This window comes from Paroedura picta, chromosome 12 (assembly GCF_049243985.1).
Source record: "Paroedura picta isolate Pp20150507F chromosome 12, Ppicta_v3.0, whole genome shotgun sequence".
Taxonomy (NCBI): Eukaryota; Metazoa; Chordata; class Lepidosauria; order Squamata; family Gekkonidae; genus Paroedura; species Paroedura picta.
Genome location: NC_135380.1, coordinates 3,121,004 through 3,134,491, shown reverse-complemented (window position 1 = coordinate 3,134,491; position 13,488 = coordinate 3,121,004). Strand labels below are relative to the sequence as shown.

At 48.8% G+C, this 13,488-nt stretch overlaps 1 protein-coding gene across 1 annotated transcript in view; it reads left to right on the top strand.

Moving 5' to 3' along the window:
- Positions 1-13,488, top strand: part of LOC143822002 (uncharacterized) — a 38,036-nt gene that overhangs the window by 3,352 nt on the left and 21,196 nt on the right. The window contains exons 5-19 of the mRNA XM_077306583.1: positions 15-135; positions 804-969; positions 2,079-2,247; positions 3,153-3,341; positions 3,470-3,659; positions 4,472-4,599; positions 5,420-5,557; positions 6,083-6,306; positions 7,006-7,163; positions 7,465-7,692; positions 7,984-8,319; positions 10,924-11,322; positions 11,620-11,790; positions 12,519-12,676; positions 12,784-12,948. Coding sequence (XP_077162698.1) covers positions 15-135; positions 804-969; positions 2,079-2,247; positions 3,153-3,341; positions 3,470-3,659; positions 4,472-4,599; positions 5,420-5,557; positions 6,083-6,306; positions 7,006-7,163; positions 7,465-7,692; positions 7,984-8,319; positions 10,924-11,322; positions 11,620-11,790; positions 12,519-12,676; positions 12,784-12,948 — 2,940 coding nt within the window. The remainder of the gene's footprint in view (positions 1-14; positions 136-803; positions 970-2,078; positions 2,248-3,152; positions 3,342-3,469; positions 3,660-4,471; positions 4,600-5,419; positions 5,558-6,082; positions 6,307-7,005; positions 7,164-7,464; positions 7,693-7,983; positions 8,320-10,923; positions 11,323-11,619; positions 11,791-12,518; positions 12,677-12,783; positions 12,949-13,488) is intronic.

The window sequence follows — 13,488 nt, the reverse complement described above, 5'->3', positions numbered from 1 at the left end:
CGATCTCTTTTTAGGTTGAGATATTTTTAGAAGAGATTACAACTTCTCCACAAGTGCTGGATTTCCACGCTCATGACGGCTGTGCTTCAGAGAAGAATCAAGACGTCCACCCTGTATATGTCGTTAAAACAAATGGTAAGGAAGAAGGTCTATATTCTCCCTAGATTATTCTTTCTCTAATTCCTGATGCCCATCAACTGTTTTTAGTTGAGCAGGGTCAAGTAGGGGTTCTGTTTGGTGATTCGAAATTTGTGCAGATGTTGAAGCACGTCACTGAAGCAGCTTTTGGAGACAGGGTTGCCAATCCCCAGCTGGTCCCTGAAGATCTTTTCTCCAGGGGAACCGATCACTTTCCCCTGGGGATGAGCTATAATTCCAGGGGTTCCCCAGGTCCCACCTGGAGGCTGGCATCCCAACAAAGTGCTGGAAATGTGCTAAGTAATCAGCTGAGAATTGTTCTTTGGTTCTCCCTTTAGCTCCAGAGGTCAAATTTGAGGATACAACTAGCTAAGAAAAAAGCAAGTTTGTTATGAGACCAAGGCCACAACCAATTCCTTTTTACGTTTCTTTTTAGGAAATGGGTTCATGGGAATATACAGTCCTGAACCAGAGCTGCTATTCTCTTTCCTTGCCTTAAACCACAGCATGTCGGCCTCCCAAAACGTGCTCCAGAGATCTGCAGCTTCCTCAGGTATGCCCTCTTGAACAAAATGGCAAAACCGTAAGAAATAACTGCACATGCTGTTTGCATATAAAGGAGGTCCTGCTCACAACTTATTTCACTGAAGTTTTGTTTTTTGTAGGTAAATCCGACAGAGAAGATTCTAGACTTTACAAGGCACAAATGCAGCCGTCCAATTCAACACTGAAAATGATGTTTTCTGGCATCCTCAACCCAACCACATGCCTCAAAATCCATGACATGATCTTGTTCATTGTTTCTAAGGAACATTATCCTGTTTATGATGTGTAGGTATCAGTTCTGAACCCGGTAGAACTTTGCTGGGCTAGCCACAAAAAATGTACCATTTGGGTCGACATACATTTAAGAGAGCCAGCATGGTGTCATGGGTAGGATCTGAGAAGTCCTGTTTTGGATTTCCACTCAGCTGTGAAATCTTGCGGGGTGACTTTGGCCTAGTTTAAGAGTTTAGCCTATCTCACAGGGTTATTGTGAGGATAAAATGGGGGCAGGAGAATGATGTCCACTGCTTCGGGTCCCCATTGGGAGGGACAGAGTATGAATCACTCTTGCTTGAATCACCAAATCATGATTCAACATGATTCAGCAATTCAAGCACATGACTGTTTAAACTTTAAAGGAAAAAAGAAGGGGAAGAAAGTTCCCCTTTTTTTGTATTTGCATGCTCCGGGGTGGGGGGGGGGATTGAGGTAGAGGCACAAAAATGTCATCATAGTTACAGGAACCTCTCCACAAAATAACCCCCAAGTTGCAAAATGACCAGAGGGTCTAGTTCTACAGGTACCCAAAGAGGCTGTCTCCATCCAATCTCCATTATTTCTTATGATGATGAGAAAAAAACAAGATTCTCAGGCTTATTATTATTATTATTATTATTATTATTATTATTATTATTATTATTATTATTATTATTATTACCTTAGGAAATAAGGAAGGCTGGGTTGATTCAATATTACTTGTAGTTTAGATCTGCAGGGAGATATGCCGGACATAGAGGTATGATATCAAATTGACCACTAGAGGGTGCAAAGAACAGGGAAAAAAATCCACAGCCAAAGGAACAAGCAAGCCATGAAAATGACAATGTGGAAAAGCCCTCTGTATGAATTATGGCTAGGGTTGCAAGCTCTGGGTTGGGAAATTCTTGGAGACTATGTGGCTGGAGCTGGGAGGGGGTGGGATTTGGGGTGGGGTGGGGAGGGAAGGGATCTCGGTGTTGTATAATGCTATGGAGTCTACCCTCCAAAACCGCCATTTTCTCCAAGGGATCTAATCTGGCAGAATGTCGGCTTTGCCATCTCCCTGGAAGTGCACGCGAGGCAGCAGTCAGTTCCTTGTTCCGGACTACCAGCATTTGCCTTGTGTCTGTTTCTAGCAACAACCTGTACAACACGAACAGCGAGTTTGACTGGGGAAGATTCCGCAGCCTCGCAGAGGAAGCCAAGTTGGCCCCTGGTTCCCGCAACGCCCTCCTTTTCTTTTACCAGTTTCATGATCCAGGAACTTTTGTCTTCAGGCTCAGCAGCAACCAGCACAAGAGAATGGTTTGTTTTAGGGCAATGGTGTGCGTTGTTGACATTGCTAAGAGTGGAGAGTTTTCAGTAGGGTGTCATAGTCTCTTGTGTGCAACCAGGTTTCTCTCCAAGCTCTGCTCATTAACACAGGAAGCCACGCTCAGCTGCAATCTGGCCCATTGCCCAGTTTAAGATTTCAGAACATATATTCAGGGTGTGAACTGCTCCATTAATCAGGGGGGAACTAGAGAAAGCATTGTTTGTATCTGCAGCATCTGGTCTATAAGCTTTCTAGAATCAAAGTTCTGGTGGCTGGGGGATTTCTGGGCTGTGTGGCCAGGGTCTGGTTGTTTTAGTCCCTGACATTTTCACCAATAACTGTGCTTGCCATCTTCAGGGGTAGGACATGGCAAGTGTACACTTGGCATGGAGAGATTCCCATCCTGCCATGTCCTACCTCTGAAGATGCCAGCCATAGTTACTGGTGAACCACCAGGGACTAAAACTAACAGACCCACAGCCCGGAAAACTCACAACCAGCAGTGGACTCCAGTTACGAAAGCCTTCAGCAATTCAATCCAAGCTCTCTTTGTCAAGATCGGATGGAGATTTGACTCTCAAAAGCTCACACTCCTAAGACCTCATTGGTCTCTAAGGTGACTCTGGATTTCAATCTAGCCATTAGAAAATAAGTAACCATAGCTCACCTCGTCTTATTCTGTTACTGAGGGGTGCCACGTACAGACCTGTGAATTGTACCTCTGCTCAGTAAATATCAGCTGCCTGATGGATCTTGCATGATCCCTTTTTTGCCAGCAGACGCCAGTCCAAGGCAGTTGGCCTTCCTAAAACTTTTAGCCCCCAATGGCTGCTCTTTGAGGTTGGTTGCATGACCTCCAGTCTGCTTTCTCTGTGCCTCTGTTTATTCCACAAAGTACATCCGAGTTCTGCCGTATGGCGGGCAGTGCTCCGAAGAGGGGCCCTTCTTCCCAACGACTCCGCGGTACGTCATACAAGTTGGGATTGCAAAGATCCCAGATCTCACCCTGAAAACGGATTGGCCAGTCATTGGCGGGATAATCATTGGACTCCTCCTCCTTCTGATTGTCTGCCTGCTACTAATTGTGAGTTAATTCCCGTCCCCCACCACCACCAACCTAGCAATGGGTGCGCGTTATAACCGTGTCAATGTTCCTCTTGGGATCTGGTGGTGCTTCGCCTTCCTCATGCGCTTTTGCCGTGGTTCTTGCAGCTCCTTTGCCAAGTCCTCAGCTGGCCCCGCAGCGGAAGCCCCTGTCCTCGATTCCGAAAGTTGCAGCAGAAATATAATCTAGACAAATATTCCTCCCATGGATCCATGGTCATTGCCGTGAAGAAATATCACCCTGGGGCACAGAAAAAGAACAGCCTGGAGGAGAGTTCCAACCAGTTGGAGAAAAGAGGTCTGAATACATAGGGAAATAGGAAGCAGCTGGAAAAGTTGGTGGTTCTCATTGAATCAGTTTCAGTGAATGCTTTCACTGGAAAATTCTGCTTGCAAGATGCGTCCGAAATTCTATTTGCCACCTTCATGGTCCACTTCTGTTTAGATCAGCCCCCCCCCCTCCACAGACACCCCTTTTTGAGCCTGGGGGTGCCTTTGGAATTATGTCACAGGGCAGTGGGTCCCATCATGAGATGGTTGCCACAGGAGGTGGAGCAACCAAAAAATATCAGGGAGCAAGGTCCAGTATAATCCCACCTGTTCAAAATTTCAGGCCAAAGCTCTGTTTAACAGGATGCCTTTTAGTCTTCATAGCCCATCAGAAGCCTGCTAGGCAAAAGCTCCACTTTGCACTGTCCCCTTTCTCAAGGGAAAGATGTCAGTGGGTGCTAGGGTGCCCACAGGCACCTTGTTGGGGACCCCTGACTTGGTTCATCTCTGACCCTTTGGCTGACTTTTGACTTTTGCTGTGCCTCATCCTCGGCTTCTTGTAATTGGCTTTACGACTCGTTCCCGTGAGACTTAACGCCACGTCACTGTGCTTCTGACTTTCTTCTCTGGGGTAGCCCTCCCCTTCCTCCGGCTTTCTTGCTTATCTTATCATTATTGTGGCTGTTGCTATTGTGGCTACGGCTGAATTCATTCATGCTGATCCTAACTGCCAGGCATCTCCATGCTTAGTAAGCGGGATCTAAGAGTTTTGTAACGAGGGAAGTGCATGATGGATGACACGTCCTTGGACTTGTGCGTTCACGGTAGTTCTCTGCCTAGGTAAGTGCGAGATGTGGAACTCCGAGGAACAGATCGACTTGGATTCCTTCAACACCAACATCTTCTTTGAGATCCTTCTCACGCAGTCTCTGGCAGTCACAGCCAAACTGAGCCAATTTAAAGAAGAGGTAACAATTTCGTTTTTTCTCTCTCAGTTATCAGTTATGCCCTGACCTTGCTAGCCTGGGCAAGCCTGATCTCACCAGATCTCAGAAAGGAAACAGGGTTGACCCTGCTTAGTACTTGGATGGGAGACCCCCCCCCCCCCCGGAAGTCATATAGTGAAGAATTGCTATGCAGAGCCAGGCAAGGTCAAGGGCAGGCCACCTCTGAACATCTCTTACCTTGAAGAACCTTATTGGGCTGCCACCTTCTACCTGCACCATTACTCAGAATTAGACTCATTTGGGAAAGTATTAAACTTATTTAGAAAGTTGGGGAGGGTCGTTTGTTTGATTGTTTTGGCTTTCTGAAATCCTAACTGTAAAAGGGCTGAAGGGGAGAAACTGCTCTCTTGCAATTGTCCTTCAAGAGTTCTCAGCCAATTAGTTGGGTAGATAAGCAGATGGCTCAGGAGTGACCTACCCAGGGTGCACCATCTAGAACAGGGGTAGTCAAACTGCGGCCCTCCAGATGTCCGTGAACTACAATTCCCAGGAGCCCCTGCCAGCAAATGCTGGCAGGGGCTCCTGGGAATTGTAGTCCACGGACATCTGGAGGGCCGCAGTTTAACTACCCCTGATCTAGAAGTTGCTCAGAGCAAAGAGCCAGGCCAGAATTAGCAGTTTGGGACAACTGGGTGGGAGGTGTTTGGCTCCCTGCATCATCTGACCACTGCTGGACCCATGGTGTCTCTCCATACTGCAACCTAACAGCGTATATTTCAGTACTGAATCCACACCTGCAATCATAAAACCCTCGTTTTCTGCACTTTTGTTTCCTCCGCAGCTGAAAATCTTGTACCACAAGGTTCTGGATGAAACGGCCTCCCTCCGAGAGCTGTGGGTAGCAAGGATGTGCATCCCAGACACAGCAGACCCTGGGGACAAAGCTGTAATGGGGAACTACGCCAAAGCAAAAGAGGAGGTAGAAAACTGGTGGATTGAAGGCCTTGGCCTAAAGCTTTTGAGCTCCTGCATTGTTTCCCCCACTGAAACAGAGCAGTTGAATGTGGAGGAAAAAGGGGACTGCACACCACACCGCCTGCGCTGTTCATTTGTACAAATTTCCCTCCCGAAAGAAGGCTGCTTCTTGTAGCAGAACACCAAGATCTCCCATGTGGTTATGTGGAGAATGGCAAAGGGCATAGTGGCCAAAGGGCTGAGCTATGGTCCAAGGGAACACAGGTTCAAATCTTGCCTCTGCCATGAACCTCTTCCAAGTGGGAGCTGGAGATGTCCCAGACAGGGACGGGCATGAACTGAACCACGGTTTGCAAAGTGAATTTCTTGAGGGGTCTACCATCACGAATTTCCATGAGCTTTTAATGCAGTTTCCAAAACTGGGTCCCAAAATTCCAAGGTCCCAATGGCACCATGAAGGTGCCAAGTAGGCAGGACTTGGGAACTGGTTGTGTGTGTCGATCCCATCCGTGTCTCCTGTCACTACCAGGCAGAGGCGGAGATCCTGCGCCGAAGGAGGCTGGCAGCAGAATACGAGGAGAGCGTGACCCGACAGCACCGACTGCTGACCCAGGACCTCAAGGGCCAGGAAGAGCACTGGGTGACCTTCCATTCCTCCCTGCGGGAGGCAGCGAGACTAATGGAGATGCTCACAGATGCTCTGGCTTCCGAAGATGGGCAGTCCTCTGGGTCAGAAGGACCAGACCATCAGAGGTGAGGGCCCACCCTGAAGTCTTGCTGTGCTTTAGACCAGGGGTAGTCAAACTGCGACCCTCCAGCATTCGCTGGCAGGGGCTCCTGGGAATTGTAGTCCATGGACATCTGGGGGGCCGCAGTTTGACTACCGCTGCTTTAGACCTTGATTTTGGCATAACCTGGGTGTGCACCTCCATTCGTGAAGGCCCCCCCCCCTTCTGATGCAATGCAACAGAATTTATGGCATGCTTTTGAAGGCGATAGTGGCCATTCCCAATGAAGAGAAAATGGGGGTCACAAACGTCTTCATTAAAATACCCAGACCTTAAAGTGCTTATCTGTTAAAGCCTTCTGCTTCCCTTGCATTTTCACGGCAGTGTGGGGATTAGAAGCCAGATCTTAGCAGTCTTACTCCAGATGATCTACCACCCAGTCTCTCCTTGCTGTTACTTTCCCCTCCCACTTTGATGCCTGTTGCCCAGCAGGACTCCTTCAAAGCAGGTCTTGGGAGATGGATGTGGGTGAGCGTACTCAACTCACATGTCCCAATAGCATCTCTAAGATTTAACTTTAAGCCATAACTTGTAGAAATTAAAACTGTTTGGGCCAAAAAAAAAAGAATTAGAGTAAGAGAATCACTAACGGAAGCCACTCATCACGTATACGGACAGATGCAATTTCCTGCCTCAACAGGCCTTTCTTTCCTTCTGTTTTCAGGCTATTAAGCCTCATAGATGCTGTGAGCAGCCGGATGTCCAGTGCTGTCCGAGAGGAATGCCAGCGGCTCATGGCGTGGGGAGTTCTGGGAGAAGGACTTGGTGCGCAGCTGGTTAACAAAGAGAGGACTAGGCTGCTTCCCAAGGAAGAGCTCATAGGTAAATGAACTGAAAACTGGGGTATTCATTCCCTAAGGAGGGAAAGTAGGTACTATTGTCATTAATATTGCCCCTGGCAAGGACATAAGGAGAGCCCTGCTGGATCAGTCCTGTGGCTCCCTCATCCAGCAACCTGTCTTAGACCGTGATCAGCCAGCTTTTCTGATGGTCCAGTAACAGGAGAGTAAAAACAAAGTCACAGTAGAAGAGCAGGTTTGCAGCCCAGCTGTTAACATATAATAAGGGCTTAATGTTTCAGACACTGCGTCAGCTTGCTTTTTCTTTCCCTTGCTGGTCTCAGGACCCGGCGGGTCAGTGAAGGCCCATGACGTTGTATACCAGGATGCTACCAGTGGATTAATAATGCCCACCCCGGATGCGGTCATGCTGCTGGCCAACCAGTCCCTGATGCCTGTATCATCGGATCACTTCCTGCATCCGGACACTGGGAAGATGCTCCCAATCGCTGGGAACGTTGGCTACAGTCCTGCCAACTCCAAGCTGATCTCTGTGGCTGATTACACATCCGGTAAGAGCCATGCTTGGATACGGTTGCTGACTGCTCCATAGATGATTGCCCTTGTACAGGGGTTTGGTTAGGTATGGGCGGAATGCTTGACCAGAGCATGTGATCTGCCTTCCACTGGGAGTTGCTTTGGTGCTGGGGAGACGTCCCATGGGCCATGAGTGGCTTTTTCTGCCTGGGGACAAGGAGGGAAGGAAACTTTGCTGCTTCCGTTCCTTCTCACCTGTTGCTAGAAAGGTCCGTTTGCTGGATTTCCCTCTCAAATCGCCTGTGGTCGTTGGTCTCTCTGTTTAGGTGAGCTCCATCGCTTGGAAGTCCCCGTGTTCCCCTTTGTGCCCTACCCTATTTCTCCCAGGACTGGATTACCTGTCAAGAGTAACCTTCCAGTTCTTCAGCCGGAGAAAATTTTTAAGCTGGGAGGCTTCATGCAAGACCCCACAACGGAGATCGAGGTGCCGATTCTTGCAGTTACCCTTCACCCCCAGACTGGCCAGAAGCTATCCTTGGGGGGGACATACCTGAATCCGCTGACAGGAACGGTGACTCCTCTTGAACTCGGTGGACCCATGAGAGCACCAGAGGGAGGGGAAATTGTTCCAATCCTTGGGGTTGCCCTGGATAGTAACACAGGTAGGAGCAACTTTCTCCCGCTGCTGTTTTCATTACCCAGGTTACCACAATCGGAATTGGAATTGGAATATAGTAAAGTTATTACTATAGAGTTCCTGTCGATTCCTAGAGTGACCCAGAAATGAGGAAAAGCAGCTCTAGGAATCACCTGAAATTCCAGACGCTCTTATCAACACTAAAGCACAAAGTTCAGGCTGCTGTGATCACTGCTGCCTACCAACACATGTATCACGAATGAAAAAGAGAAATACCAATACACCCCCAGGCAATAATTTACTGAATAAAAGGAACAATCAGTTCTATAGCTCACCCTGAAAACTCTAAGGAATTTGTGGTTTCTCAAAAAAAATTATTAATGAGGCTAACCGATCAATAACTTTTTCCTATAAAGTTAAGCTAGAACGGGGAAGAATGAAATTAAAGAAATGATTGACTTCTCTTAAGAGTGGCTCTACTCATTAATTTACCTGGCGAAACCAACTCCTTTAGAATCTGTCAATCGATTAATATAATAGAAGCAGTAAAATAAGTCTGTGAGGATTGTCTATCCCAGAAAGGTAGTGTTTTCTCTCATATCGCTCATTTTAGCAAACGAGATGGACAGGATTATTGATTTCTTTACCTCTAAGGTTGCCAGAAGAGCCTCTTTGGGTGCAGGGTGGTAATGCAGCCAACATGCTGTCTGAAGCTCTGACCATGAGGCTGGGAGTTCGGTCCCAGCAGCCGGCTCAAGGTTAACTCAACCTTCCATCCTGCTGAGGTTGGTAAAGGGAATGGCAAACCACCCTGTATTGAGTCTGACAAGAAAACGCTAGAAGGTATCACCCCAAGGGTCAGACATGACTCGGTGCTTGCACAGGGGATACCTTTACCTTTAAGGTTGCCAGCCTTCAAGCGGTGACCGGAAATCTGGGATTAAACCAGTCTTCAGGTGATAGAGATGTCCTGCAGCACCTGTAAAGAACATAAGAAGAACCTTGATGGATCAGACCAATAGGCCATCTAGTCCAACATTCTCTCACATGCCAACCAGTTCCTCTGGACAGCCAACAAAAGGGTATAAGAACATAAGAGATGTCATGTTGGATCAGGCCTATGGACCATCCAGTCCAATACTCTGTGTCACAAAGTGGCCAAAACCCAGGGGCCATCAGGAGGTCCACCAGCAGGGCCAGAATTCCAGAAGCCCTCCCACTGTTGCTCCCCAAGCACCAAGGATAGAGTATCACTGCCCCAAACACAAGAACATGAGAGAAGCCATGTTGGGTGAGACCAACACTCTGTGCCACATGGTGGCCTAAACCCAGAGGCCATTTTGAGGTCCACCAGCGGGGGCAGAACTCCAGAAGTCTTCCCACAAATGCCCCTCCCAAACCAGAGCCCTTTGATCTACTGTTATTTTTTGTAATTGTCTTCATCATTGCTCCACACAGAATGTTCCATTTATACCTTGTACTTAATAGCCATTGATAGCTGGGGGCAGAGAGGCCCTGATACTGACTCCAGGCTCTGGAATATCAAATAGATCTTATTCTTACGTGGGCTGGCACCCCCTCATCCAGTGCATGTACTGAGATCCTCACTTTATTTACGGGATAATGAAGACAAAACAATGAACAGCAGGTCAAAGGGCCCGGAAAAGCAGGAGGTGCAGAGTAAGATGTAATTATGTAAAAGTCAAATGAATCAAGAAATGATGACATACCAATCTCCTTTGATTTAGTGTGTATATCTGTGTGGGTCTTTTTTTTCCTTCCAAAATTGAGAATCCCAATTCCAACTCAGACTGTGAGTGCTGAAATCACCCCACTCACAGTAAGGGGGGGGGGGAATCCATACTTCAAAAATAAACAGACTAACAAGGTTTGTGGCCCAGAGTCCCCAAGGGCAGCAGAGATTTTCTTTTCTTATTCTGGGCTTTCCTTCTAAAGGCTTCTGCTTAAGTTCTTTTGGGGATCCCAGGAGGCAAACCCTGAAACAAATAGGAGGTAAATTGGTTGAGATTAGGGATGACAACCTCCAGGTGAGGCCAGGAGCTGTCTAGGAACCACAGCTGGTTTCCAGACAAAAAGTATCAGTTCCCCTGGAGAAAATGGGAGCTTTCAGGGTGCTCTTTGGCTTTATACTCCACTACAATTTCTCCCCTCTCCACCGCAAAATCTCCAGGAAGTTTCCAAGCTGCAGTTGGCAAGTCTAGCTGGGCTCTAAAGAGGTCACTTGACCACAAAGTATTTTGTTGGGTTAAAATCACCAGAAAAAGAAGATTCCATGTTAATGTCTCCCCTTGTGATGAATTACAGCAGGGGGAGTCAACCTGTGGTCCTCCAGATGTCCATGGACTACAGTTCCCATGAGCCCCTGCCAGCAAATGCTGGCAGGGGCTCATGGGAATTGTAGTCCATGGACATCTGGAGGACCACAGGTTGACTACCTCTGAATTACAGTGCTTAATATGTCAAGGAATCGCACAGTCATTTGGTGTGGGAAATACCAGATGTTAAGGGGGAAAAGATCTGTCTGGACAGAGCCCTGAAATGACTATGAATCCATCATGCTATGGGGGAATTGCTGGTCTAATCTTTTTTTTTTCTTCTTGGACTGCAGGAGACGTGGTCCCTTTGGGAGGATTAACAGGTCCCTCAGAGAGCTTTCTCCTCCTCGGGGATTCCTTTATCGAGCCGCTGAGTGGGAAGACGGCTCGTGTGCAGGGTGCTTGCCTTCTGCAAGGCAAGGTGGTTCCCCACGCGGGGGGTTATCAGGCCCTGCTGGAAGCCAATCTCCTCCTCACTCAGGTCCACACAGTGAAAGTCCTGAGAGAATATAAAGACTCCATTTGCCAGGATCCGGGAGCTGCGGGAGATGGACAGAGAGCCCTCAAAGCTGCCGAGGAAGACATGATCACAGCGTTGTCCCAAGGGCTCAATTACTCGATATTCAGGCTACGGAGTCTAGAGAAGCAGAGAGCCGTTGCTTCAAATCTCAAGAGCACGGGTGGCAAGTTGGGTAAGTAGTATGAAAGAAAGAAGGTTAGGGGACAGGAGGAGCATGGAAGGCACGTGGCCCTTTCGTAGGGTTGCAAATCTCCAGGTAGATTCAGGTGGGAAGCCATGTTGGTCTGAAGCAGCAGAACTAATGTGGAGTCCAAGGACAGCTCACACCTTGAATAAAACTTCCCTAGAGATCTTCTGGGCTTATAGCTTATCTCCAGGCAACAGAGATCACTTCACCTGGAAAAAAAATGGCCTTGTTTTGACTCACTTCTCTTTGGGTTTTTTGTTTGTTTTTGAAATCCCAATTTAGGCATGATCAAATTTCCAAGCACCGAACTTTGGATTCCTGCAGTGTTTGGGATGAAAATTCCGGATCCTGGAGGTTCACACCTGGCGGTGCCCATCCTTGGAGTGGAATGTGACTGGAAAACAGGGCAGCCAATACCACTCGCAGGGACCACGGAAGATGCCAACGGGAAAGGTGGTGGCCCAGATTGGGACCCTATGTGGATAGGATGGGGCGGGGGATGTCTCCGGTGTAGATTCTTCTCATCTCCTTTTGGAAAGAGCGAGGTGGGACCCCATAACTTTGAGAAGGTCTGTAGCAGATTAGTGGTACTCTTTTTCCTGCAAAACACACACACATGCACCAAAGCTCCTCGTGGTTTTAAGGGTTATATCTTCTTTAAAAGATTTCTAACCTTGACTGGCTCCCACAGATCTGTCCCACTAAGGTAGCACTTTCTCCCCAGCCAAGGAACTTTTGCCGGATGTAGAAGGCTCTTGTGGATGGATCTGTGGGCTCCAGCTAAGGTTGCCAGCTGAGGGCTGGGAGATTCCTTGAGATTTGGGGGTGGAGCCGAGGGAAGGTGGGAGGTCGGAGATGGGAGGGACCACAGAAGGCCCCAGAACCCGTCTGTTTTCTCCTTGGGGACCGCTCAGTTGCCTGGAGATCTCTTGTAGTTCTGGGAGATCACCGAGAGCAGGGGCAGTCAACCTGTAGTCCTCCATGGACTACCATTCCCATGAGCCCCTGCCAGCGAACGCTGGCAGGGGCTCATGGGAATGGTAGTCCATGGACATCTGGAGGACCACAGGTTGACTACCCCTGACTTAGAGGACTGCAGCTCTAGATCCGGCCTTTTGTCTTTTGACAATGAAAAGCAGACAATGTAGACACTTCTGCTGTTCCCTTTGTGCCAAATCTAGGCCTGGCTCCGATTGCTGTTGGTTTCCGAACCATCGATCCTGTCACGGGGGAGACCGGGCCGGTCATCGGTGCTCAGATTAACCCCTGGACTAACGCTGTCATACCCATTGTCCAGTCCCTGGGAAGTCTCCCACGAGGAAACCCAGACCCGGATCTGGTGAGGACAAGTGTTCTTCGCCTCAGCCTCTGTTTTCTCATCCCCCCTTCCTGCTGCTGGCTGCTGGCTGCTGGCTCAAGGCCCGGGCTCTTGGCTCTCTTTTGCAGCTGGCAGCTCTGGACAAGGAGATCCATGCCAGGCAAGCCTACTGGGAATGCCAAAGAGAAAAGGAAGAAGAGCTGCTGCGGGAGCTGGACTTCTTGTTTCTGCACATCCTGGAGGCCGCCAAGCAGGGGAAAATGAAAAAGGTGCAGTCGCTGGCCTTGGTTCACGTCTGTGGCTGGTAGGAAACCTTACATCACCACCTGGCTGTCTAGCCTGGAGCCATGCAGTCGTTCTTCCGATGTTTAGCCAGGCTGTGTATGAGTGTGTGAGGCAGCATCAAGTTGCAGCTGGCGGGTGGTGACCCTGTGGGGCAGCCTTTCCCCACCTTTTTTACCATGGAGGAGCCCCAGGAATATTTTTCAGGCTTCAAGGAGCCCCAGGAACAGACTGGAAGTGGTGTCAGGTGGCCATGCCTCCCTACCATGCCAAGGAGAACTGGGGAGGGAGGAAAGGAGGTGGTTTGAATAAGGTCTTCAGGGTCCGTAGCCTTTCCCAACCATGCAAGGAGGCCACCCCCAGTCAATGGCAGCGACTGGTTCCCTGCTTTCATGGCCATGCTTGGAATAGCTTGTGGCTGAGTCCATTGAGACAGGATAAAAGGGAAAGGCTAGGGAGCCCCTTGGGGGGCTCTCAATGGCCCACAGGATTCCACAGAGCCCAGGTTGGGAATCCCTGCAGGGTTTTCAAGGCAAGAGGTGGTGGTTGCC